The sequence below is a fragment of the Saccopteryx bilineata genome, chromosome 2 (assembly GCF_036850765.1).
Source record: "Saccopteryx bilineata isolate mSacBil1 chromosome 2, mSacBil1_pri_phased_curated, whole genome shotgun sequence".
NCBI classification, from domain to species: Eukaryota; Metazoa; Chordata; class Mammalia; order Chiroptera; family Emballonuridae; genus Saccopteryx; species Saccopteryx bilineata.
Genome location: NC_089491.1, coordinates 341,821,786 through 341,849,495, shown reverse-complemented (window position 1 = coordinate 341,849,495; position 27,710 = coordinate 341,821,786). Strand labels below are relative to the sequence as shown.

Genomic DNA, 27,710 nt, shown 5'->3' with positions numbered 1-27,710 from the left:
GAGGAGGCCCTGAGGGGTGGAACCAGACTCATGGAGGGATTTTTGCAGGATCATAGGCAGCTAGGGGTCAAGTCCACATCCATGGACCAGCTGTTTGGGGGAGGGGCTTGGGCACCCTGGGGACAGAGAGGCAGCCCTGAGGCAATGGCCACGGGCTGAGCTGGAGGCCTATAGCAGGGCTCTGTTTCCTGCTCATCATAGGGTGACAGTAGATAAGCCCCCAGTAGCTCCTGGGGTCCAGGATAAGAGGTCACAGGGGTCAGGCTCAGAGGTGGTGGGAGGACCTCCCAGCAAACCTAAGGGTGACGGGCTCCCCAGAGGACAGACAGGTCACATGCATCCACGTGGGAAACAAGTCAGAGGTCCCCTATCCCTCCAGCTCCTGCTCTCCCTGTGGCCACTCCCACCAGGAGTCACAGGCTGTCCTGCTGCAGCTGGTGTGTCCCCCTGCCTCTAATGGCTGCACCCACGTGCGCATTTATAAAATAAGAGAACAGCCTTGGCTGGATAGCTTGGCTGGTCAGAGCATCGTTCTGTAAGTGCCGAGGTTGCCAGTTCGATCCCCGGTCAGGTCACATATAAGAACAACTGTTCCTGTCTCTTTCTCTCTCCCTTCCTCTCTTACTAAAATCAATCAATAAAATAAATTAAAAAAAATAAAATCAATAAACATAATAAAAAATTAAAAAAAAAAGAGCTGTGCTGAGCCAAAGCACCCCGCCATGCCCCTGTACACCTTGCTGATGGCCTCTGCGTCTCCCCTGAGCTGAGGCCCTGAGCGTGGGGTACGGAAGCAGGGGACAGGAGATGTGGGTACACAGTGGGGACCAGGGAGAGAAAGCCTGGCCTTGCGGGAGGCAGAGAGCGGAACCAACGACATCTTTGGAAAAAGGGAAAGTTCTGCAGCCACACTGAGTATTTGTTGACTGAGTCTGGTGGGGCAGGCACAGGGCGAGTTTCACTTGCACCGTTTTAGTGAATTCTTATGTTACAGACCAGAAAACGGAGGCTCAGAGGGGTTTTTGCAGCGGCCCATCAGGCAGAGAGAGGGCAGAGACTGGCAGAAAAATGTAGTGTGGAGTGACTGAAAACCCATGTCTACACAGTTCAATGGCTATGACAACACCAGGCAGAAATGGACGGGAGGGAGGCCTTTCTCCTCATTTAAGTGGGTCCTCACGCAGGGGTGTGCTCTCCTCTCTGATGGCTGTGGGTCTGTGGTACGGGAGTGGCTGAGGGACAATCTGAGACTGATACTTCATAAAGACCTAAACCCAGATAGCATGGAAATGGGTCCTGCTTGGGACCTTGGTTGCTGGGATCAACAAACCACCTCTAAAATCCTTGAGTCCTCAGATCTCGGTTATTTGATTATTTTGATGGGCCCCGAGAAGAAAATAGTATCCTGGGCAAACGGGATGGCAGGAGTGTTTTGTTGGAAGGGAAGGATGGTAGAAAAAGTTCCGAGCTAAAAGGGTGGGGGACCTGGAGGAGCCATGCAGTGGCGACTCAGGAGTGACCAAGAAGGGACCCTGTCTGCACAGGGAGCAGGCTGCACGTGCCGAGTTGCTGGGTGGCATTGAGGCTCTCAGTGGCAGGGTAAAGAGAGACACGTGGCAGTGACCTTTGTCTACCTGAGGTTTCTGAGATGATCTGCACAATGAGAATAACAGGGAGATTTGAAACAACAACAGCAAAAGGAAAACAAATGTTTCTGGAGAGCTCCTAGCTGCTGGGCTCCATGCTGATATATGTTATCTCCATTCATCACCCCCACCTAACAGAGAAAATATGACGGCCACCCCCTTCTAGCAGACTAGGAAACTGAGCATCAGGGTCCCATGGCTGGTAGTGGGGGGTCAGCCTGACTTTGAGGTGAGGAGACTGACCCAGCGCCTACGTTCGCAGCTGTCAGCCTGGCTCCACCCAGGGTGGACGAAGGTAAAATTGGTAGAGGGCTGTGGGACCTGCACAACGCTGTCTGGGTGTCTTGCTACGAGCGTCCTTGCTCTGCACCACCCTCAAGAGGCAGATCATGGCTCCTCTGTGCTGAACCCCTTTTAACACCAGGGGCTCAGGTAGGAACCAACTGGCTGGCAAGTTTGTTCCACGGGATGGAAGGAGGGAGGGAGTCCAGTGGATTTCTGTTTGTAAATTGATTGACCACTAAGCTGATAAAGATATTGGAAGGAGCCCCTGAATTTGAATTCTGCAAGCCACAAAGAGCTGTGGTAGGGAGAGAAGAGGCGGGAACGTGGTGTTCTGGGGAAGGCGCTCTGGAGACCAGGTGTTTCTGGGAAATTGTCTATTACAATTGGGAAAAAAAATTATATCTATGAAGTGGGTACCCATGAGGAGGAACTAGAGGATGATAAACTGAATGATTGTAAGATGCCAGAAAGTTCTGTATGTGGTTTGAAAATCTAGACTTAGTCTATGATCAAAACATACAAAATGGATAGATAGCTCTTGGATTGATGTCTTTTTCCCTCCAGCTGATGTGTTTGCAGGAATCTCAACTTGGCAGCCCCCCTGTCCTGCTGACAGAGCATGAGTGAGAGCAAGGACATTGAGTCCTGTGCTTGCTGTGTGACCCTGAGAAAGACGCCTAACCTCTCTGAGCCTATCTTCTATCTCTAAAAGGGAATATGTGTAATGTCCAAGTTAATAGATTGGGGAGAATAAATGGTAATGAATAATAGTTTCTGTTATTACATCCCTCTTCTGTCTCTGACAACATCCACTCTAGTGGAGAAAATGGGGAGAATACATGGTACAGATCCCCTGAGCCACCAACACACTGAGACAAGGCCCCAGGGAGGAGGGCAGTAAGATACTAAAGACCAAAGGGTGAGTACCAAGCTGGATTAGATGAACTTAAACGTTGGCATAAGTCAAGTGGATGCCACAAGCCATGATGGAGTCAGTTTAGATCAGAAGTGATATAAATCTTGGGAATTTTATAAAGATACGGAGTGATAGAACGGTATAGAAGTAATGCGATTACGTAACATAAAGCTAAAAAGTGCAGATCCTGGGATATGGAAACCAGGCAAATGCATACGAGAAAGCACAGGCTTGGGAGTTGGGAGACCTAAGTTTTATTCCTAGTTTGGCTCCGGATGAGTGAGAGGGTCTTGGAAGGTCTCTGAACTGATTGGACATGCTTCCTTATTTGTCAAGTGGATTAAAAAAAAAAATCTCCTCATTCACTGTCCTGAGCTGTCATGATGGGTTGTGGTCCAAAACGTTTGAAAAACATAGCTCTAAGACTGCCAGTGCTGCCTGCCTCAGTTTCCCCCTTTTCACTGATGCCTCTGTAATCTGATTCCTTTAACCCTGCCTGAAGGTACCAAGGTCCCAGCAGCTGGTGCCCCTCTCCCTGCCAGCAAAGGGCACGCAGGCTGACAGTGTTCATTAAGTAAAAATAGAGTCACCAGATTGATCAAATAAAAATACAATCACTCACTTAAGTGTAAATTTCAGATAGGCAATGAATCAGTTTTTAGTATAAGTACGTCCCAAGTATTGCATGAGACATACAAAAAAAAGAAAAATGATTCACCGTTCATCGGAAATTTAAACGTAACCAGACAACTGTGTTTTATGTGGCAGCTCCCGGGTAATAAATAAACAGCAAACCGGAGGGAAAGTTTCCAAAGTATTAAGACTTTTAAGCGCCCCAAATGGCAAAACTTTGGGCTTTAATATGATCATAAATTAACAGCTGTATTATATTATGCAAATTTATGTTGAGTTATTCACTATCTGTCATCACGCTCCAATAAAAATTGTATATATGACATTTAGGGGGAAAAAAATGACACCTTCTGATAAGAGTTTCGCTTTGCATTTTGGCGGCGCTGATTACCGTTGGTGCACCCGGACGCGGCAGCTACAGATAGATGCACAGGGCCTGGGTCTTTGCGAGGGGCTCCACGGATGGTCTAGAATCTCCAAGAACAATCCCAGTGAGTGGTTTGGGGTTGCTTTCCTCCATTCTCACGCCTTTCGGGAGACACACAGCTCCGTGGTGAAATAGAGAACTCCCCTGCCTTTCACCTGGAAGTTGCCAGTTTCCCACCAATAAAAACTGCGTTGTGAAGGTTAGCTGGACTGGGCATGCAAGAAGAGAAAGATCCTTTAATTTTTAATCTCTGTGCCTTCCCGTTTCTTGGTGATTATACACCAAGGGGAAGAAAGACCCACTTCCCCATGTTTCCTTCCTGTGGCGGAGCAGTCGAAATGTCTACCAGTTGGCTCATTTAATATTCAGAGCATAATAGAAATGGATGGTATATCTGCAGGCTGATCTGCTTCATTTTTTAATTGATGACTGTCATTCTCTTAGCGGCTCCTGGTACTCCGCTGGTTTTGAGGTTTGTTTTTAGCATTTATAATAATAATAGTAAAAGAAAGTGGAATCCTGCTTGTGGCAGAAATACTGGTGTCTGTTCTGGGAGGGAGGGGCGAAATCTTGAGGAGGGCACATGACATCTGCAAAGTGTTTCTCAGAGCAGCAGCTTTGAGGGGGGACAGGGAGCCAGATGGCCATAAGGAGTCTTTTGAAGAATGCCAGGCCCAGGCTCAGGAGGAGGGAGGCTGTTTGCTGCAGAAATTGCAGGGAGAAAGGCAGGTGAGGCCGATAGGATTGAAAAAGGACTCTTTGTTCATGCAGGAGAGAAAATACCAGACTCTGAGGGAGTACTGCTGCTGTTCCCCCTGCTACAAAGGCAAACTATCCCTGCTCCGGCCTGGGGGCAGGGGTGGGGACACACTCTCTACACTCTGTCTGCCGAGGACAGTGTCAGAGCACCCAGAGGAATGAGCAGGGGCGTGGCAGTCAAGTAACCACACCCAGAGTGACCTTGGCTGGCCTCCTAATGTCTTTTGCCTCAGTTTCTTCATCTTCAAAACAAAGGCAGTAGGTGGAATGATTTCTAACTTTCACGCCTTCATTCAATTAACATTGAGCACCTACTAAGTGCCTGGACGCGATGACAAGGAGAACGCTGCACTCATGGTGTCAACCGCTGGGCTTGACTCAGGGTCAACAAGCAAGAATGTGTAATCTTGCCCAAAAACAGGGGAAGGAGGATGGGGGAGGGGCCACAGAATATGAAACTCCTTCTAAGGTTGCCGACTCAGACTCTCTGAAGAAGTCCAAGGAAGACAAAGTCCAAGAGGAAAATCTGTTTCTTTCTTGGCCGTTGGTTCTCTCCCAGCTGAGGAAGGAGAAGTCTCTGATGACATGCACAGCTAGGAGGATCTGATTTCTGGAAGTTTCTGTCCAAGATGGAGCACCCACTGGAATGGACTGACCCCATGGCCCCTTCTCATTCCTGCTGATCCACATGGAAATGAATGAACGAGTGAGGAAAACACCTGCCTTGCGTCTCCAAAGGCTTTGACGTTTGATCTGGGAAATAAGCTTTGGAGGCATGGGGCGTGTTTTCATCCCTTCTTGCAGTTGTAGAAGAGAAAGGCAGGTGTGGATGCTGTTTAGAAGCCAGCAATGGATAGGATTTGTTTAATTAGATTACATCCTGTGTCAACAGAAGTCTCATGGACCCTGAGAAGGACGTTTGTCGGAACACCACAAACCTGATTAAGTGAGCAAAACTTTGAGGGACAGGGAGAAAACTGTAACTAGATACAGTGATAGAGGACAAGCTCAACATATGAATTATTCCCAAGGGAAGACACTGTCTGCCTGAAACCCAAGGGACAGAATGCATTGAGAAATCCCTGATACGTTAGATTTTATAGAAAAATTTTTTACCTGGAAATATCGATGGAATTTTATTCTAAGATACCCAAGGGGAGGGGAGGGAATGTAAATTGGTCAAATGCTAAGTAAAAAGAAACTCGACCTTTCGGCTTAGGCTTCTTTCTCTCTTTTGCTGTGGACTTTTATGTTGTTTGATCTGTTTATTGGTTATTGAAGGAAACTAATTTAGTTTTTCTTTTTATGGTAAAGACGCATCTCGACTTACTAGGACTTCTTAGTTTCTCAAAGCTGAAGATACAAGTAAAAATGCCACTTAATTCTGATCATGTCCTTGGCTACTTGGTGACAGAGGACGGGAGAGGACACCCGAGACAGAGGAAGAAATGACTCTGGGAACTCCCCAACACCTGGACAGAGGTCTGGCTGCCGCAGAGCTAACGAATGGTCATGAGTGTGTCTACAAGTGTGTGAAGCCAGTGTTTTTCAACCACTGGTCCTTGGACCGGTCCACAAGGAATTTCATGCTGGTCCACAAAAGAGTTAACTGTCCTGATGTTGTATGAAGGTTATCCATTTGAGTAGTACAAACGTTCACGTACGTCCTTGTTACTCCTGACCCTCCAGAGTACAATTGATTTGTTTTAAAAATGTGTAAGGCAACATTAAAAAAGGAAAATGTCTGTTCTTCTTGTTTCCATAAATTGGTTATCAAACAAACATGATTTTAAGTTAATAAAACTATAACTGAAACTGATTTTATTTAAAAAAAAATCACTCCTGGGGGGTCAGTGAGCATGAAAAAAAAAAAAACCCTACTCAAAGGGTTATAGCCCCAATAATCTCAGTTGAATTCACTTATGCACGGGGTGATTTCTGCCTTAGTGGTCCCCCAGAGAGTTCTCCTATTTTCACCATCCCCAAGTGTGGAAAGTTGGAAAACCACTGTGCTAAACCACTTTGGACAACGGCTCTTCTAGACCTATCTGCCACAGACCTCCTGGTCATTCCCCAGTTAGCGCCACGGAATGCTGGGGCTGTGGACCTGGGTTCAGACGTTGATTCTGCTTCTGCCTTGAGCAAGTCATTTAATCTCCGAGTTTCAATTTCCTAATCTTTAAAATGGGGAGAAAATATCAAACTGGTTGTTAGAATCACTTGACCTAGCATTAGACATGGAAGCAATATTATATTATTATTTCTATTATAATGATCAACATTCGTTGATATTGAATACTTGATTCCAAAGAATCGCTCCTTGATGAAAACAGCCAACATGGACAGCAGAGGGTTACCCCTGGCCCCTGGCCACAGGCTGAGAACCGAGAAGATGGACAAAACCCCCTGGAAACTGTATAAGGGACCCACAGTGAAACGAACCTATAAACACAGCCACCAAGTGCACGTGTGCTGTGGAACTTGAGACTTTTCCATTAGGCACTTCTAGTAGATTGCTAATTTGCATAATATCCTTGGTTTAGTAGGACTTCTTTCTTTATAGAGTTAGGTCAGATTTATTTAACACATAAAAATTATTATGAATAATTATAGTGCTCTATAAATGTTTACTGTTATGATGATGGTGGTGGTGACCGCTATCGTTAGCGTCTTTCAGGCTTATAAATCACTAATTTGCAGCCAGACTGGGGAATCATTAAAGGAGCTTTTCAGAGGAAGGAGAGAAGATGAGGGAGGGAGAAAGGATAGGGAGACAGAGAGAGCGAGCAGAGACACAGAGACTGAGACTCAGGACAGCCAGAAACACTCCCTGAATTCTGAGATAACTCGTGGTCTGTGAGAGAACCTCCCAGGCATCTGTTATCCTGTCTGTGAGATGGAGAAATAGCCCCTCCTTCTCCTGGACATGGGGCACAGAACAGATGACCTCTTGGGTTTCATATCTTTCATGTCTCAGGACCGTCATTTTCAGAGCAACCCCTGGAGGGTCTTGCCAGGCCTTAGTTTCTCGGCTCTGTGGATGGGCTGGATCTGTGACCAGCATGGCCACAGAAAACCCATTACTTCCTGCTGACTTGATAAGTGACTTTTCTAAAAAGCAAAGAGCAACTCCAGCAATTATGCAGAATATTTATAAAGTGAGCTGTCTTGTTAATACTGCATCCCAAGTACTAGCGTGACTTTGGCATCCACATCCCGTGAGAGTGTGGCGATGGTCCTTCCCCCTGCCTGTATCTTATGGTCACTTGGGGCGGGGGGCGTGGTCAAGGCACATATGAGAAAGCAATCAATGAACAACTAAAGTGTTGCAACAAAAAACTGATGATTGATGCTTCTCATCTCTCTTTGTCCCTGTCTGTCCCTCTCTCTGACTCTCTCTCTGTCTCGCGCTAGGCCCACTAGATCAGACTCTCCAGGCTGGACCCCAAGCACCTGCCATTTGTATCGATAGATGTTCATGAGGACCCAAATATCTGGCTGCTCTTGGGCCTTGGTTTGCGTGTGGGAGACGGAACCGTTAAAAGCTCTCTAGTTGCCTAAAGTCCGATTCTGCCTACAGGTGGGCTGGGGTCTATTTTAAAAACTAGGCCCACTTTGGTTGGAAACTGGGAATTTGGAGAGGAAGGCACTCCTGCAATGCAGACCTCACAGGGGAGCAGCTGCATGTAGCAGAGGTATCAGGACTCAGGCACAAAGAGGGTCCTGTTGGGAGAAAGGGCAGGTGGCCTCTTCACATTCTCAAGATGTAAAGCTGTTCCCAGCTCCCCACTGTGTCCCCAGACCTGAGATGAAAATGGCCCTCAGCAGCAGTTATCGGCTGCCCTCCCTTCCCCATAGGGAGAGCATCAGCCCTGGCGTCCAGCAGAGATCCAGGGAGAGGGAGGACAGAGCGGCACCAGCAACGAGGAGCAGAGGGAGGGCCAGGCTGGCGATCAGTCTACGGGACAAATGGCTCAGGTGCATGTTGCGTGCTCTCTACCAGGGAACATGACACAAATACACCACAAGGAAATGCGCCTCATGAACAGTTCCAGGGGCATGGGACCCATAGGGAAAGGCTGGGCTGACAGGAGAAGGACATTCTCTAGTGACTGGGACAAGATCAGCTCACAAGGAAGGGAGAAAAGTATCAAGAAGCTGTCTGTGCAGGCAGAAAGCAGCCCTGGGGTAAGATATCTCTGTTTCAAGAATGTTTCAGGGCCTGACCAGGCGGTGGCGCAGTGGATAGAGCATTGGACTGGGATGCGGAGGACCCAAGTTTGAGACCCTGAGGTCGCTAGCTTGAGCGCGGGCTCATCTGGCTTGAGCAAAAAGCTCACCAGCTTGGACCCAAGGTCGCTGGCTCGAGCAAGGGGTTACTCGGTCTGCTGAAGGCCCGTGGTCAAGGCACATATGAGAAAGCAATCAATGAACAACTAAAGTGTTGCAACAAAAAACTGATGATTGATGCTTCTCATCTCTCTTTGTCCCTGTCTGTCCCTCTCTCTGACTCTCTCTCTGTCTCTGTAAAAAAAAAAAAAAAAAAAAGAATGTTCCAGGGATGGGGGGGGGGGGAAGGGAGTTAGCAGGCCTGAAACCGCCCATGTGTTCATCTTACACTGTGTGGGCCACAAAGAAAGAGAATACGTGACCTCAGAGAATGGACTGGAAAATGTCACGCAAAAAATGAGGGGTAAAGCCACAACAAACCCAGGAACACTTATTATCCTTAGGCCCGAGAGCCAGGATGACAGGTCAGGTGGTGCCCACAGAGGTGTCCGAGGGTGTGTGTGCCCCCACCCACCTGGGGAGTTGGCATTTTCTCAATGCCATAGAAGTGCTGTGCCAGCATAGCTTCAGGACCCTACCCCAGAAGGCAGCCTGGAAATTCCCCTTTACAGACATGCTAGGAAACTGAGGCACAGTGGGGGTGGGGTGACAGTCACATGGGTATGAATGCCGGCCGGCAGTGTGCCTGGAATTGTAGGTGGATTCACTCCCCTAATCCTCACAACAATCTCATGAGCTGTATACTCATATCCCCATTACACAGACAGGAAAACTGAGGAGCAAAGAGATTATGCCATTTATCCTTGTCACAGTGCCAGTGAGTAACAGTGTATGCTATCGGAAAGGCTGAGACCGGCCCCCAGGTCTCAGGTCCCCTTTTTCTCCTTGCTCAGAGAGAAGTCTAGGTTTGGTCTGAGTGTAATTGGGAGTCGCTCCCTCAGAGAGAGCTTTATGACTCTGCTCCCAGCTGGGCAGTGAGTGCCTGTTCCCAAGGAGGGGTGAAAACTGCCTTCAAGGAGTGGGACCCCAAACATCGTGGGTGAAAAGGCCAGCATACCTCGCTGTGCCATTTCCATGTAAATGTTTGTTCTTGTTGCAGAATCACCCTCCCCTGCACCTCCCTCCTTCTTAACCACTCCAACGAGTTTCTCATCGAGCTGAACTTCTTGCCTGTAGCTGAGGAAGTAAGGAGTTTATCCTCTTCCTTCTGGCCTTAAATTACTAATGAAAATGTCTTCGAGACTAAGCCCATTGCCAGAGCGCCTAGGTGGCTCTCTAAAGCTCCTTATTCATAACCAGAGGGATGTCGGTTCTCTTCTCATCTTTATAATAAGGATTCCTTTCGCAGGGTATCTGTTCTGTGCCTCCCACAGCTCTGGCCCCAGTCTGGTCCCAGCAGGGGGAGGCTGGTGGAGTTTAATTACATTCCTCCTATAGGGAACATTCAAGGAATGAGGCTTTGAAAAACAACTTTTGCTACCAAAAGGGGGAAAAAAAAATCAAATTAAGCTATTGAGAAACAGGCATTGCCTTTTGTGTCCTAGAGACCCAGTCTAAATATTTAAATTCTAAAGACGGAATTCTAAGTGCTTAACTTTATAAACCTTCCACATTGCAATTCATAGGGGAGTCGAATTTCCTCTCTGATCTGGAATATTCATACGCTGGCCTAACAGGCTCATGTGGTTATATTTTCACACATCCCATATTTAGCTATAATGCATAATGCTACACACACACACACACACACACACACACACACACACACACAATGTTACCCACAGTACTGGGGCAAAACAGATTTACCAGAAAACTTAAGAGTAAATTACATGTCTGGACCACAAGCAAACATTTTAGAAAAGTCCCTTATTCTCAACTGATTTTTCAGTTCTCCCCCCTCTGTCTCTGAGATGCTCAGTGACTGGCTATTAGTGAGCAGGGAAGTAGTCCCCTAGGCTGAAGCTGTTAATTTGCTGTTAGTAGATAAACACCGTGAACTCAGATAGGAGTAATCGAAGGTGCATAGGTATGCAATTAGTGAGGACAGATTTCAATTCGATGTAGAAAGACCTATATCAAAGATATTAGGGGGACCATAGGTAGTAAATTTCTTCCCTGTTCCTGGGAGCATTCAAGAAGAGCAGCATGATCTCTCAAGATGTCTGTCTTGGATAGGAGACTGCCTTAGATGGTCTTGAAGGTCCCTCTTGGAGCCCAAGGGCCCTGGTTCCTTCCTTTCCTTGGCATGAATGGGTGGGTATGTGAGTACCCCACGAAAGTCCTGTGGGGACACAATTGTAGGATTGTAGGGACTGCTGGGTGCTGCCTTCACTTGCCTTCATCTTCCTTGGCATTGGCCTTCTCTGACTCCAGTCTACCGGAATGTAGTGACCACATGCTTCCTCCTGGGCGTCTCCCCAGGCTTTCCCACCTCCAGTTTGCTTTCAGGTAGCCTCTCGTTAGAAAGGAATGTGAGAACTAGCATTCATTCATTCATTCATTCAACACCTGTTGTGCTGGGCACCGTTGGAGGCCCTGGAATATACCAGTGTGCCGAGCAGACTGAGTTCCTGGGGACTTGAGTGTATTACCCCTCCCAAGAATGGTGGCATTTTAATGATGGCTAATGGGTTGAAACAAAGGAAGAAACCCTAATGGGGAAATTTAAAGCCTAATGATGGGTTGATAGAAAGAGTTCTCAGGGACTAGGAGTCTTCAAATTTGCCACTGACCGATACCATTCTGCTCTACTGGTGGAGAAGTGATTTTGGTCAGTGGAGTCCAGTGACATTTTTTAAAAAGTGTGTGTTTATTCTTTATTCCAAAAGCCAATTGCGGGGAGTAAAATTCATACTTTTCATGTTTTAAGAGCCCATAAAGTGAGCAATAGTTAAACAAATGAGCCATTCGGTAGAGAATCTAGCTCAATGCCAAGTGGACCCACAGAATGCCAAGCTTCATCTGTGGAGTTCACCTGCCCAAGCTTATTTTAAATTCTTGCTCTTCTGGATTTGTGGAAACCGACCCCACCAGCTTATTTGCTTAGCAAAGCCTGGCCTCTCTAGAGGCCCAGATATTGAGTATAAAATACTCTTGAGTTGCCACATGAAAGGCACCAAATAAATGCTGATTGGTGTGACCTGTTCCCAGGAGGACCATCTCTTTGCAGGTCACCTCTCCCTCTGCCGCGACAGAACTGCTCTGCAGGGATTCGAGGCGGAGTGGCACACGGAGCATTAATTGCTAAAAATTGCAAGTGCCGAAGTGCTCCACTTGATTAAGCCTGGCGGCCCAGAAAAACACCTGCAGGTTCTTCCTGCTCTACAACCCGCCTCCCAGGTGACCACTCCTGCTGCACGCATGCAGGACATCACTGTGCAAATTTACAGGCTTCTGGGGACAGCCTGGGGCCCCAAGTAGACAGTGGGCCAGCAGGAAGCCTCTGTGTCTCTCTGAGTCCCAGAAACAGAGTCAGAACAAGAGTCAAGAAGACTAAGTAATGCTCCAAAATCTTAAAGAGGGGAGAGAGAAAAGGAATCCAAAATGTGGGGCTGGAAGAGAAGGGAGAAGAAAGAGAAGAAGAGTCAGTGGTCACAGTGGATCTCTGAGTTCCTGGATGGCACAAGGCCTGGGTAGTGGCTGCCACTGCCAAAGCTCCTGGGAGCAGTCCAAAGTCAAGGCGGGTCAGTTTCCCTGATTGTCATGTGGGTATGAGCCTTGGATGTCCCCTGGCAATGTGGAAGAGTGGACCCCTGGGTGGTGGCAGAGGAAGTTCTTGGCATGAAGAAGTACAGATGGCCATAGAGAGGCACAATCTACCTTCCTACAGGTGTCCCCGCAGAAAGAATGGGCAGATGACTTATATCACAGAGACTATTGTGTGTGTGTGTCTAATAATTATGTAAGCAGTTGAAAACTGGGGCTTTGCCATCTGATGCAGGTTGACTTGTGACCCCGCTTTGGGGGCTTTTGAGTGTCTACTGATGGGGTACAGACGTGTCTCGTACCCTGTCTTCTTTCTGCCTTCCCAAGAGTGGGTGCTTTGGTAGCAGGGCCACCAATCATAATTTCCAATATTGAGTTCCAGGTTCACCCCCCCCCCCCCCACCAGAGGCCACTCTTGTCAGCTGTGAAGACTTCTCTGCTCTGGTATTAGTTGTTGGGATGACAGGGAGGGCAAGAGAGTCTACTCTGGGGGTGGAGATTAAGAACTGGAAGTGGGCCTGACCTGTGGTGGCACAGTGGATCAAGCTTCAACCTGGAACACTGAGGTCGCTGGTTCAAAACCTTGCCCGGTCAAGGCACATATGGGAGTTGATGCTTCCTGCTCCTTCCCACCTTCTCCCTCTCTCTCTCTCTCTCTCTGTCTCCTTTAAAATGAATAAATAAATAAAAATAATTTAAAAAAAGAAAGGTAATTACCTAAATGTAGTATCATGTGAAATGAATTAAAAAAAAAAAAAAAAAAGAACAGTAAGTGGGCATGTTAGACACTTTCCCAGGTTCCCCCACTGCGGCTGCTGCTCCTGCAGCAGGAATAGTACAGATTCTGCTCTAGACCCCCAGGGAAACAGCATTGGGGAGCTTCTTTGACCATAGCACTTTGACATGGCCTCTCAGTTGGGACCTAAAGTTACCATCACTAAGGGCTCACTAGGGGAGCTTCAGGTCCAGATGGAGCTACCGGCCTAAAAGGTCCAGTCAGATGGGCGCCTGTTGTATGTGACACAGACCAGTGTACCCGTGCCTGCTGAGAAACGGCCCTGGTTGCCATCTTCATACGCCTTGAAAATGACCTTCAATCAACCCAAAAAATTCTCCCTGGCTTCCTACCCTGGAGAAAATTGTGTAGGGAGGCCCGATAATTTTAGGGTTGCGGGCACTACATTTCTAAAGACACCCAGGGTTGGGTAGCTTGCTCAGCACTTTCTCTCTCACTCAGTAACATAAGAGTGGCATCATTATTTTTGGAATAATTTTGAAACTGTTTTAGTTTATTTAAAAATTTATTAACAAAACTGCCGGCTGGTATTTCAGTCTATGGCCGCAGGACTCACCCTGCTGGCGTCCCAGTTCTTGCCTTTGTTGTACAGTCGGACTATAGGGCTCCACATTGTTCTTTGTCTCTACCTCTTTCCTTGTACCTTATTGATTTGTGTTCTGCTGTGCTGTTAGCATCTGTAGGGACGGGATGCATCGGATGAACCACTTCTACCCTGTGTACCTGAACCTCCTCCTCCTAAAATGTGGGACAGCGAGATCAGAGCAGACAGAGGTAGTAACACTTCCCAATGGGAATAAACCCATTTCCAGTTCTTCACTTGAATCTTTTTTTTTTTTTTCCCAGAGACAGAGAGAGAGTCAGAGAGAGGGATAGACAGGGACAGACAGACAGGTACGGAGAGAGAAGAGAAGCATCAATCATTAGTTTTTCATTGCGCGTAGCAACACCTTAGTTGTCCATTGATTGCTTTCTCATATGTGCCTTGACTGTGGGCCTTCAGCAGACCGAGTAACCCCTTGCTTGAGCCAGAGACCTTGGGCTCAAGCTGGTGAGCTTTTCCTCAAACCAGATGAGCCTGTGCTCAAGCTGGCGACCTCAGGGTCTCGAACCTGGGTCTTCCGCATCCCAGTCTGCCGCTGTATCCACTGCGCCACCGCCCGGTCAGGCTCTTCACTTGAATCTTAAAGTCAACTATGCCCTACTTCCTGTGTGAATGTGACCCTGGGTGGACTCCAAACTGGGAGGCATTTTCCCCCCATAGTAAGGATAAATTTGTGTTAAGCTGTTTACATTTTTTTCAACATACCCTCCCCATGACAAAGGATGTATATTTATTTTATTTTATTTTTACAGAGACAGAAAGAGAGTCAGATAGATAAGAACAGACAGATAGGAACGAAGAGAGATGAGGAGCATCCATCATTAGTTTTTCGTTGAGACACCTGGTTGTTCATTGATTGCTTTCTCATATCAGGATGTATATTTATGAATATGCTTTTATACCCCCTTTTGAGATCCCATGGCCACTCCAAGAAACAAATCCTCAACCGTGCTCACATTAGCAGCGTGAGCTAATCAGCTAAAATACCCAGCACTGAATGTTCTTTTATCCTTAAGAGAAAAAGAGTAAGTTGTATTTTAATTAGATATTTATCATGGTTACAAAGCAGCTCTTCAAGAGGAGTTTAAAAAAAAAAAGTGGCCTTCCTTCAAAGCCATAACTATGCTCAAATTATCCTAAAGAAAAGCTATCTATCAATCTAGTCCAATTTGTGATAAATTTACAACTGGGTTCTGCACAGATTTATAACAACAATTAAGCAGGAGGAAAATGGGTCATAAATTTTGGCTGGCACAGTCCGGCACCAAAGAGAAAAAAAGAGAATGGTTTAGCCAGATCAAAAGTCGATAATTTTAACATAAAGTGCTAATGCTATAGCAAAAACAATTTATATGGAAAGAAGGTTTTTTTTTTGTTATTTTTTTCCCCTCTCTCTTATCCTTTTCAATATTAGGTATTGGAGATCACAATGAAGCGTTCCCATTACAAAGGTCTTGTTAAATCATCAGAGCTTTCCTAATTTCACAAGTGGTACAAGTGGTCCAGATCTTTCCCATCTCAACTCTTGAATTTCATGAATATACCTCCTCATCAATATGTGTAAGAAAACAGGGGGAAAGAGAGAGTTCTCCAAAAGATTGGGTGGCTTGAGAAAGGGGGTGTTAAGCTGAATTTTGATGGTGGAACGAGAGGAGGGAAAGCCAGGCTGATCCAAAGCCAGATGGTTTGGAAGCAAACACATGTGGTTTACAATGAAGCAGCCCACAGGCATGAATTATAAAGCAGATTACACCCGTTATTATAAGCTGAAACAGAAATCTCTACCCTGAAAGGAGAAAGGCAATCAACACCACTTGGGTCAAAAACAGGTGTTGAAAGATGGGGTCATCCCAGATAGAATGTGTGAACGGTAAAACGTGTCTAAGATAATCCTCAGTAGTGCAGGAAGACCCATGAGTATCCTATGCGTCCCAGAAGTTCAGTCCTGCTGACAGCACGGCACCTGAGTTAGTGACTTGCGCCTCCGACCATTTCACATCTTGACGGGAGAAAGGGTGCACTGAGGCCAGCTGGCACTCGGGGCTTCATTCTAACCAATAGGGAAGCCGCGCCTGGCTCTGTGGACATCGCAGGACACTTGGTATGAAGTGGCCGCATCCTTTACAAGAAGTACATCAGAGCAGACCACGCACACGTCATTTAGAATTACGCAGAGCAGGCTGTCCTAGGCGCTCTTGGACTTGTAACCACTGACTTGGGCAAGTCCGTTTTTAAACCTTCAGGGTAAATTTGAAAGTGGGAGCTTCTAATCTGGGAACCGTGGATGCTATGTACACAAGCAGACACACTGTTTTCTGGCCATTCGGCAGCCATTCACCCCACCCCACAAAGCTGCTAAGTGACAGAGGTTTGGGGATCCACTGGAATCCCACGTAGACACCAACTTCAGCGATGGGGAGAGTGACTCAGGTGTAGGCCAATCAAAGCGTCATATTCTCCTTGGCCATGGTGATTGGTTAAGGGGTGGGCCCAGGACCAATCTCTATCAGTGTGATGCCGCGAGACTTTCTCTAAAATTTCCAGGAAAGAGACTCTTGTTTCATGCTGGGCCTGAATCTGCCCTTCTCTACCTTTTAGCCTCAGCCAATAAAGAGACTTGATTATTTGCTGCCCTCTATTTCCCTGGAGGGTTTTATTTGGGAGAGAAATATTATTTTAATAGACACAATTTCTTTTTTTTCTTCCTATTTTTTTGTCGTTTTTTGTTTTTATTTTTCAATGGGTGATTAAATTCCTTGATGGTGAGGATCATGACTTCTACCTGTGTAACCTGCTGCCATATCTGCCAACTGCTAGGCACTCACCAGATGCTGAAAAGTCTTTCATGTGGCCTGCCTTTTGGTTTATTTAAGACCAGTCTTGACTGCCTTCCTGGGACAACAGCCAGAACTTCCCCTGGGAAGTGTCCTCCCGAGTTCTCAGTCATATAACTGGAGTATGACTGACTCTGGGGGATGCAATTGATTGGTTTGAGCCCATTCGTCCCCCCCATCCCCCTGGCCACAATTGTTGCTTTAAGAATTGGCAGTGACCTATGCATCGCCATGGAGTGAACCTCACATCTCTTAACGAGAATCCGGGGTCACAGACACCCTTTGCTCCACTGATTATGAGCAAGGAAACCTGTGGTCCACACATTCTTTGTGGGCTGCCTGGGGCTTCGAGAGGAGAGCATACCTGAGAATGAGGCCAGGGCTGAGGAAGCACAACCAAGAACTGGGACCTGGGGCCTGAGCGTAGCACTGAGGCCTGGAGAAAGATTTTCCTGAAGCCACATCTTAGCAGATAAAGCTGCTCAATTACCTCTTAATAAGCCCCGCCCCCTTTTAAACAAAACCCAGCAAATACATCCTAATAGAGGTGCCCTTCAACTCCTGTTATTTCTCTTGCAGTATATACGCCAATCATCTTTGGTTCCCCCCCTCCCCCTCCTCAATTAAAAAAAAATACAACTATCAATAAAGTAGGAACTGATAGGTGGTGGGAGTGGGTCATAAGGTGATTTGGATTCATGGCTTGTTGAGATTCCATGCCCAAAGAATATTGATTAATGGATCAATGTCAACCTGGAGGGGAGCCCTGTCCTGTTCAACATTTTAATCAATGACTTGAATGAAATAAGAGACATGCTTAGCAAGTCTCAGATGACACAGAGCTGGAGGAATTGCTAATATGACAGATGGCAGAATCAAGATTCAAAATTATTTTGACTGACTTGAGCAATCACAAGGATAAATATAAACGCTTGCATCTAAGCTCAAAATATCAATTGCACACGCAGTGGGACGGGGAGGCCCAGCTTGGCCGTTGTCATAACATCGTGGAACTTTAGGATGACTGTAGTAAGCTCATGATGAGCCAAAAGTTGCAGCAATTAGTAACACAGCTCATGCATTGGAGGAAAGAGGCTAACCTTGCATTTACTTCCCCAGTGGAATGAAGAAGTGGAATGTTCTGGGAAGCAGTTTTCAGCTCAATATATGAAAAAATAAAATCCTAATAGTTCCAATAACAGCATGGACCCCCCCCCCCCGAATGTACTAACTACATCAGAATGTAACAGAAAGGATGCTATTATGGTAGTCTTTTTTTGAATGCACAGATTTAAAAAATGATTTTCTTTAACAACTCATAAGTCAAAGCACTATGCACATAGCTTCCAGAAAAAAAATGATGGGATAGAGTAGCTTACCTCAGCGCCCTTGAAGGTGTGCTTTAAGTCCAGCAAGGAGGGGTCTCCTCTAGAAGGAAGATTCGGAGTCTAGACTCTGTACCAACTGGCCCCATCACCTGACTCCACTTATAGATGTCCCCATCTGCATTCACCCAGTCTTTGTTATGCCCTCTCCTGCCTTCCACTTTGGCTCCCTATTCTGGTTCACACCTGCCTCCCTAAGCATGGCAACCCTACAGTCAGAGCATCAGGAAACCACACCTTCTGCCCCACCCCTGACCTTTGACCGCAGCCCACGAGGACTTTGCAGCTTCCCTGAGCCCTGCCCAAACAGTGAAAGCATGTGCACAATTTTTCTTTTCTTTTTTTCTTTCTGTTGTCCTGAATACTCCATCCCACTAAGCTAACCCAGAGAGATGCAGCAGGGGGCCTCGGCCCTATTTCATCTTATAAACTTAGAATATGGCTGGAGCAAGGCAGTTATCAAAAATAAGTTTCACTTCGACGCACGCAAAATCAATTGCTGTGTGGATTTCACGCAGGCTGCTGGACCCAACCAGTACTCACATATTTCTCGTTAAAATGGTCCACTTCTCTCAGAAGCTTCTCTTGGCAGTCAGGGTTGGTGGCCAGCAGGTAGGTGGCAAAAGAGAGTGTGTTGGTGACAATCTCGTAGCCAGCGATGAGGAAGAGGAAGGCCTGGCCCACAACCTCGTCCACAGTCAAAGGCTTGGACAGTTGTCTGGGCTGGTGTTTCTGGGAAGGACCCACTGAGCATTCATTGGAGAAGACCTGTCTGACAATGTCAAAGCTCTCCACGCCCACGGAGGTGGCAGAATGTCGGGCATCCAGGACCATTTGGAGGAAGTCTCTCCGCCTCTAAAAGACAGAAGAAAATGCACATTTTGGCCTGGGGCCGCATACGTGGGACTTCTTGGAGCACAGAAGAAGATACGCACATGCAGTGTTTAAAGACCAGAACAAGGATTCTCACTTCGGCATTATCTGAGATGGCTAGAACCTGGAACCCCCCTGTTGACTTGACCCATGTTTGTACTGTTGGTTGGTTTGATTGGTTGATGGTTGGCTTGGTTAGTTGGTTTGGTTGGTTGGTTGGTTTTCCGACAGTAAGACAAAGCATCATATAGATAGATTTAAGTTAAAGCATGGACTCCATTATTCAGTTAGGCACAGTTCAGGGCTTCTGTGGGTGGCCATATTTTAATCACAGAGCAGGAAGTTAACAGAACCTGGAGTAGGGGCAGGAGGCAGGGGCACTAGCTTTGGAGAGGCTTGTCTACAAAGTCTCCAGTCTGCACTTTACATCCCAGAGCCTAGCCTCCTCATATCGGGTCCCTTTTTCTTTCTCAGTAACCCCCTATCCTGTTCAAGCGGGTTACCAAGAGGTAACCCCCTACCCCGTTCAAGCGGGTTCAAGCAACCATTCAATGGTTAGAGCTGTCTTACCATTTTTCATTATCTTCCTTATCAGCAATTTGCATATTCTTTATATTTTCACTATCACTAGTTATAACCATAGAAGCATTTACATATTATTTTAGCCTTGACTCCGTATATCCCTGGCACATCCCTTCTTGGAAAAAGCTCTTTAATGTGATGAGTAGCAAACAATATGTTACTCTTTTCTGAAGTTTGTAGAATTAAACGGCAAAAGGAGAGTATCAGAGCTACCAACAAAATATTGTAATTTCAAAGTACATTACTTGTAGCATTTTCTCAGCTACTGGCTTCTGGGTTTCCACTGCATGACTAATCTGTGCCACATACATTAGCACTTAATTCTGTCCTTTAAGATTGTTATGTCATGTGTGGTTGATTTTTTTCCTTCTATAAGAGTAGAGGTGGCCCTAGCTGGTTTGCTCAGTGGTAGAGCGTCGACCCAGCATATGGAAGTCTCAGGTTCAATTCCCTGTCAGGGCACACAAGAGAGGTGACCATCTGCTTCTCCACCCTTCTCCCTTTCCTTTCTCTTTCTCTCTTTCTTCCCCTCCCACAGCCATGGCTTGACTGATTCAAGCGCTTTGGCCCTGCGTGCTGAGGATGGCTTCGTTGATCCTCCATCTCAGGTGCTAAAAATAGCTTGGTTTCCAGTGGCTCCAAATGGGCAGAACATTGGCCCCAGATGGAAGTTGCTGGGTGGATCCTGGTCGGGTGCATGTGCAGGAGCCTATCACTGTATCTCCCCTACTCTCACTTAAAAAAAAAATAGAAGTATCTCTAGGACGGGACCCTGAGCTTTGCCCCTACCCCAGGCCTGGTATTGTGTTGAGCACTTGTTAGGTCTGCAATAAATAATTCCATAAATAAAAATGCAATGCAGTAAGTTCATCTGAGGAAGGCTGTGTTGGATTTGCTTACAATGATATGCTGTCTGGAGCAGGAACCTAGGCTCACGGGACCTTTGCCTCTCTTCCACTTCCCAGGTCTGTGACCTTGGCAGGTGTCTGCTGAGACACCAGCAGGGCTCACAGCTAAGCCTGTGAGCATCATGAGCCTTTAGACTAAGGAGGCGGGGCCTCAGCATCCTGCCAGCCTGCTTAGGTTGAAGTAGCCGAGAGAATGGCAAAGGCTCAGCCAAGTTAGCTGCCTCTTTCTACCCTGGCCCTGCTCATTCAGCTTTCCAAATGGTGTCCTCAAGGGATGGCTTACCCCTACTTCCTTTCTGCTGCCAGGTCAACATCTGGGTGGCCATGATGGGCCCACTGCTAGCTCTGGCCCCGTGGGGCAAAGGCAGGGCACAATGGCATGCATGGCAGGTGACACCCTCTGCTGCCTCCGCTCCTGGATGCCAGCCTGGGACCCCAGGCCTCTCAGCTGGCATGTCTGAAACCCCTCGCTGTGTGATACGGCTGTGGTCCCTGAGGCTTGCTCGTGGCTTTGCTGGAGTGGGGTGGGGATGGTGATAGGAAGGAGGGCACTACATTCACACTGTTGGATTTTCCCGGGGTGCAGATGCAGCTGGCGTCCTCTCCCCTCCTCCCGGCCGAGACAGGCTGTCATGGGGCCATGGAGCCTTATACCAGTCAGTCTTAACCTCCACTCCAGAGGCTGGAAAGGGCTGCCCTCCAGGGCCTGTGCGGGGAGAGGCGCATTAGCGCAGATGGCTTTCTTTTATTTGCTCTGCATCACGGGGGCTATTTGAACACTGCCCATTTAGGACCGAACCACGGCTGCTTTATGGTTATACCCAAGAAAAACACACATCCTGATAGATGTAGGTGTCTAATCCACCCATCGGCTAGAGCTTAGAAAAATATTTACCTTTTAACATCTGTGCTGCGTTTTCCACTGCGCAAACACACATCTGCTTGATGGAATGTCTACCGCGTTCAGATGGGTTAAAAGCAAGTTTTCTTAGTAACCGTATAGCTCTGTTTGAACACAGGCAGCCCTGGCTGTGTGGTTGGGAGGTTTTTCTCAGATCCACTCATTGTTTGAAACAAATAGCTCTCAAGTTTATAAAGGGAAAAAGCTGGAGGCAATCCCAGTAATTGGATCTTTAATAACCCCTCACCTCTTAGTAAGCCATTTGGTGCGACAGCTTTAGAATTTCAGCCTGACTCCACAGCCCGTGGGTTTCGGGTTGAGGTGGGGTGTGGGGGTGTGGTGTGAGTGACCCGACGCTCATCGGGGAGCCCTTTGTAGCAGCACTGTTTGGAAATGAGGTCGTCCTCACCCTCCTTCCCCGGGCTCCAGTGTCACTTCGGAGAAGCATGGCCCTTGGATGAGTGTTCTGTCTTTTTAGGCTAGCCAGGGATCCCAGGTAGCTCATCCTTCTCACGCCTTCACAGGCATCAGGTTGAGTTCACAGTGGGGTGGGCTGAGGGGTTGTGAGCTTGTATCCACCTTCCCCACCTTCCAGACCTGGACACCCATGCTGCCTCGTTCCCAGAGGACCCTGTTCCATCCTTCCAGCCGCTCCTTGACCCCATGATTTCATTCTCAGCCACAGCTGCCACAATGGGACCTCACGTCCTTTCCTTGTCAATCTCTCTGAGCCACCCAGCCTTTGAGGAAACACTTTTAAAGCCACAACTTTCCATTCAAGATAAGATATTGCAGCCTTGTCTTTTCTTTTAAGCAATTTCTTGCACACAACAGGGCCCGAGGCACAGCATGGCGCAGGCACCAATATCAGCATAGCGCATTCAATATCGCAATTCTCCTTAACACTAAAAAGTCCTTCTTCCATTCTCAGCCAAGTTCAATCAACAGATATTTCCTTAATTCCTAGTTTGTGCCAAGCATAGTGCAAGTCTATAAGGAGGAAAGAAGTCTCTAGGTCTCAGATGATGCAGGAGAGGGCCCTCGACCTCAAATTCTGTAGGAACGTCCTCTGAGCTGAAACACGGTAGTAGTGACGGCTGCCCAAACCCCTCTCTAACATCAGTCTGCTGTCAAACTCCGCCCTCGCCATTTCCCAATGTGAAGAATGTGCTGATGAAAAGTGCACGTGGGCATATTAGGATTCCTTTGGGGGCGCTATCACCTGTGCTGGGGGTGCTGCTTAAAATAGGCCATGAGTTTGGGGGGGCAGCTTTAATTCTACTGACCTGGGCTTCTCCCCACCATACTTCCTGCCTGCCCTCACTTTCTCTTTCTTGTTCTGTCCTCCTTGATCTGTCTCCTTTCTTTCTACCCTCCCCAGAAATCTCGAGGCAGTAGGTAGACCCATACAGGATGGCATGGTGTGGTGGACGGGGTTGGGAAAGAAGAGAAAGAAAAGAGACAGCGATGCCAAATCAGGTTCCATCCCATTTCAAAAACTGTGTCCTATTAACACACGTTACCTCTTCTGCAGCTTGCTGGTCCCGCAAGGCAATCACATTCCTAATGAGTTTGTTAAAAAAGCCATTCAGTTCCTCTTGGTTCTTATTGGGCAAAATCCGGGCCAGTGGGACCATTATGGATGGAAATGATACTTGAAAGAGAAAAACAAAAGTGGCATTGAGAAGGGGGTGATAATAAACCGAGACGATTAGATGCCTGTTGCCAGGAAGCAAACCCTGGCCTTGAATTAGAGTCACTCAAAGGCCTGGCTCCCTCCCTGAACTGCCACTTCTTAGAGCACGGGCTGTCTCTCATTCCACCTTTGGACTCCTCCTGGTTCCTTGCGCTTCACGAGCACTCGATAAACATTTATACAATTGAATCCCCGCTTTCCGTCTGGCCCCTGAGAAAGCAATCTCGTGCCTATAAATTCATTTTCCAGGTCCTGATATGAGGGCCCAAGCTCTTTCTGTTTCATCAAGAAAGAACAGATTGCAGGCCACGCTCCAGATCTTAGCACGCAGTAGAAGCTGATCTGCTTTCTCAACTTTCTGGTCATTTGCATTCCCCTCCTCCCCCCAGCTAATTGTCCCCAGAGCTACCACCTGAATCCTCCGTCTGTGAGCAGGCATTGTGCAGAAGTTCGGCTGGGGGAGGACAGTTCTGGACTCACAAGTTCTCAGAATCCTCTGCCCATTTTCAAGAGTCAGAGCCCGAACCAGCGTGACCCGGCAGGCGGGGAGACAGGCTCAGAGTGGCCGCGGCATGGGACAGCGGAACCACCGCGCTGTGTCTGACGGCAAGAGGGGCCCACTGAGCCTGGGGTGGGGATGGGGGGCAAAGGAGGAGGCTGCTGGACCTCCTCTGTCACTCCTAAGGTCTCAGTATGGAATGGCTGGAGGCGACAGGGGCTTCCACAGACGTTGACTCAGAAATGGAAATTAAACCGACCAAGGGATGGATAGCATTTACCAGCCCAGCAAATGGTTGGAAACTATGGCAATAATTACTAACCACTTCACTATTTTGCCGTAAAAGCAAGAAGAAACTGGAGTTGGCCAGAGGGTAGAAACTTACATCTAAAATTAAAGTAAATTGACTGGTCTCCATAGCATTAGGTAACCTGCGAGTCACTCGTCACTGTGATGTCTAGTTTCCTGTGCATTGGGCCTCAAGCAGAGAAGTCTTCTGCAGAGAATTTTGCTGGTGGAGAGAAATATGCCCAGCAAAGCCTTTAGGTTCTAGCCTCTGCTCTGCCTTTCTGAGCCTTGGTTTTCCCATCTGTAAGATGAGGATAAGAAAACCATTCGCATAGGGTGGATACAGGCTCTAAATGAGGCAACGCATGCAAAAGCCTCGGCAGAGGGCTCGGCTGCTGTTCTCACTACGGGGGTAGTGAGAGAGGCCAGGGCCCCTGTGTTGGTGGGAAGTGGCCCCAAGCTGGTGACAGGGAGACTGGGAGGCTCTGGGAAGACAGGACTCTGCAGGGCAGACTCCCAGAGACCCCCCAAGTGGCAGAGGCTGGATCCTGAGAGCTGCCTGGCACTGTCCACATGTCCCACCTGGCGGCAGCCCTGTGTCACTGCCCTTGGCAGGGCCTGTACGTACAGATTAAAACCAGGAGAGGTCTGGGGATGGAGGAGGCAAAGAAACGCCTGCAGTGCTTCACGAAGGGGTCCTCGGGCGACTTCTGGGAGTCCACCTGGGTGCTGAAGGCGACGCTGGCCACCACATCTGTGCTGTAGCAGCTGTAGCACCTACGGGGGAGGGAACCATTGATTTTTCAAAGGGACTCTGCCATTGGCCTGCCCATCGCCCACCTGAACGGGAGTGCTTCCATCGCCCACTCGCTCTAAAGAGGAGCTGCCTGCAGGTCTGCAGTGAGGGGGAGGCAGAGAAGCCGGGAGGGGGGGCTCAGACCCTCTGAGTAGTGACAGTGGAACACCAGAGGAGATGTAAAATGTAAAGCTGAGATCAGCCAGACACAGCCAAACACAGCCAAACACTGTGGTAGTGTGTGCTCTACCACAGTGGAGGGAAAAGAGCGGACCCAAAGCCTCTGCATGTCACCCCAAAGCTGTTCAGAGCCAGCATCTAACGATGAGTTGAAGTAGAGACAATTGTGATGGGTGCATTGACAACCTGATTGTCTAGTTGCATTAGCTCCTTCCCCCTCTGCCTCCTCATGGCCCCTCACACTCCAGTCAATCAAGACACACTCTGGGACCAGTTTCATGAGCATATTACATTATTACAGAAAACACACGTTGTGTTTTAGAAACAAACAGACGGAAAAGTGTCTGGTGGTAGCTCTAGAAAAACGAATCTCTTAGACTCTAGGAAACCTGCCCCCCCCCCCCCCAAATGGCCATCTTAAACTAGAATGATCTGTGTTTGTTATCTCATAGGAGTAAGATTATTTCTAAAAGGGTTAACAACTGGGTGTTCGTATCTTCTTCAAATTAAAAGGACGGTTTCCGTGGTTTGATAGAGGCACGCACTTGGTTCCGCCCCCTTGTGAAGTCTATAACCAACAACTTATCATGGGGAAATAAATGACATCTCCAGATGACTTCTTTTATTCTGACTGTTTTCACTGAAAACGTTCCCACAATCGATGACTCCTCTCCCTGCTACTGCGGAAACAACAATTTGACGACTGGATGGGATTTCATCTGATCCTGAGGGTGGAAGGAAGACTCAAGGGTTTTAAGAGTCATTTACTCCCCTTTGGTAGATGCTGTGCCCATCTTCTTTTTGGCCAACTCGTGCATCTCATGACCAGAGAGAATGTGTCCAAGAGAATTTTGTGAACAATATGGTACGATTTAAATGCTGGTGATGGTTATACTATTAGTTTATTAGCAATGATGAGAAAAATGAGTCAACCTCTGGCTTATCCGCCACCTCCACTTTACCCCTAATCTGCCATACTAGAGCATAGGGCCACTAGGAGAAAAGCCAGGTCACCAGCTATTTAAATTGGGGGTCACTGCTAAGTCATGGCTTTGAGGCTGAGGAGTACCACAATCTTTCTGGGTGCAGAAATGCAAGCACTTTCCCCAGGACCCTGTCCTTCCTGTCCAGCGTGTTTCCTGCCCACTGCAAGGTCTGCAAATGTCGGAGGGCGTGTCCACCCACAAGCCACTGCCCACCCCAGGCTTCCCTCAGCGTGCCACCCCCTGCCCGGGGTGGTGTTCACATTTGCTTTACATTTCCTGTGGGTTTCATTTCTACTTATCAGTCTGCCCCTGTGCTTTTGTGAGCGTCTAGCATTTCCATAGTTTGCTGGTCTCGGGGTAATTGTCCAGCAATTATGTACCGTGATAAGAAGCAGCAATTCACAAATGTGATTTCTCATCTGTAATGTCGCCGGATAGACCTTACCTCTGGATGTCAAAAGCGTTCCCAGATTCCGCATAGCCTTTTAAATGAGCCAGGAGAAGGTCGCAGGCTTGGCTGATGAGGGGCATCATCTGATGGCAGATAACAAAGGTTTGATTAGGACGCCATGCAGGGAGCATACTTAAATCAGCTGCAGATAAAGAGGCTGTGTGTGGAGCTTTTCCTAGAAAATGAACATTGTTTTGAAGGTAACTTTCATGCCACTGAGATTCGGGAGGAAGGGCTGAAATTCACAAACATCACGAAATACAATAGCTGTAAGCATCTATGTTAGCTGACGCAATCTGTTTTTTGGAAACAAAAAGAAGACAGGATTTAGAGTAAATACTGTGAAATAATTATAAAAATGATTATTAAGTGCTTAGATAGAAATGACAATCTGTGTTTGGTTTCATGACATTCGGTTAGCATCAGAGAGGAAAAAGACCAGAGTCCATATGTACTGTCTCTGGAATTAGCCCAAATCCATGCTTACATGCTTTCAATTATACTTTAGATTTTTCCACTAAAATATAGAATCTTAAATAGCCAAAGGAACCTCAGGTTGCCCCTTGCTATATTTCTTATTCAATGCAAAAGTTATTCTTAGAGCATTTTTGATGGATGGTTATTCATTTCTGCTTAAATTGCTTAAACCTTCAAATACAGAGGAGCCCTTAACCTCAAGAGGCCTTCTATGCCCACCTAGGACAGTTGCTGAATTTCTGTTTTTAATAGTTAAATATTTTTATTATGGAAAATTGCTAACACACACACACACAATGGTATTATGAACATTCATGTAACTAATTGTCTTGCTCCAACAACTTCAGATCTCACTTTGGGCTTCCTGCCACTTTGACCCCAATAGGCTGGCCTGAGTGGGTGGAATTCTTTGTGGAGCTTGAGGGCCATCCACTTGACCTTTCTTTCTCTCCTGGATGTTCTAAAAGCCAAGTGGGAAACATGGAGGGGGGTCATTTTACCCAGTGCGCATTCTAGAATAACATCATAGGGAAAGCAACATGCTAAAATGCATTGTTCCGGGCATTTCTTTTGGAATGCATATTTTAAAATGTTATCCACATTTAGATGTTATCTTGTTGACACAAGAATGTCAGTCCCTCAAAGTATGGGAGATTTTTGTCCATTTTTGTGTCTGTAGCACCTAGAATAGTGCCTGGCACGTAGTAATTATTTTTTGAGTGAATGAGTGAATGGATTTTAATGACTACGTAAGACCCACTCGTTGCTTGTGAAGTCTTGATGCATTGGGAAA

The 27,710-nt window shown here is 47.2% G+C and overlaps 1 protein-coding gene across 3 annotated transcripts in view; it reads right to left on the bottom strand.

Annotated features, from left to right (window-relative positions):
- TBXAS1 (thromboxane A synthase 1) overlaps positions 1–27,710 on the bottom strand; it is a 139,565-nt gene that overhangs the window by 20,331 nt on the left and 91,524 nt on the right. For all 3 annotated transcript variants that reach the window (XM_066255277.1, XM_066255278.1, XM_066255279.1), the window contains 4 exons: positions 26,435–26,523; positions 24,656–24,804; positions 23,068–23,198; positions 18,824–19,135 (listed from right to left, as the gene is read on the bottom strand). In XM_066255277.1, coding sequence (XP_066111374.1) covers positions 18,824–19,135; positions 23,068–23,198; positions 24,656–24,804; positions 26,435–26,523 — 681 coding nt within the window. The remainder of the gene's footprint in view (positions 1–18,823; positions 19,136–23,067; positions 23,199–24,655; positions 24,805–26,434; positions 26,524–27,710) is intronic.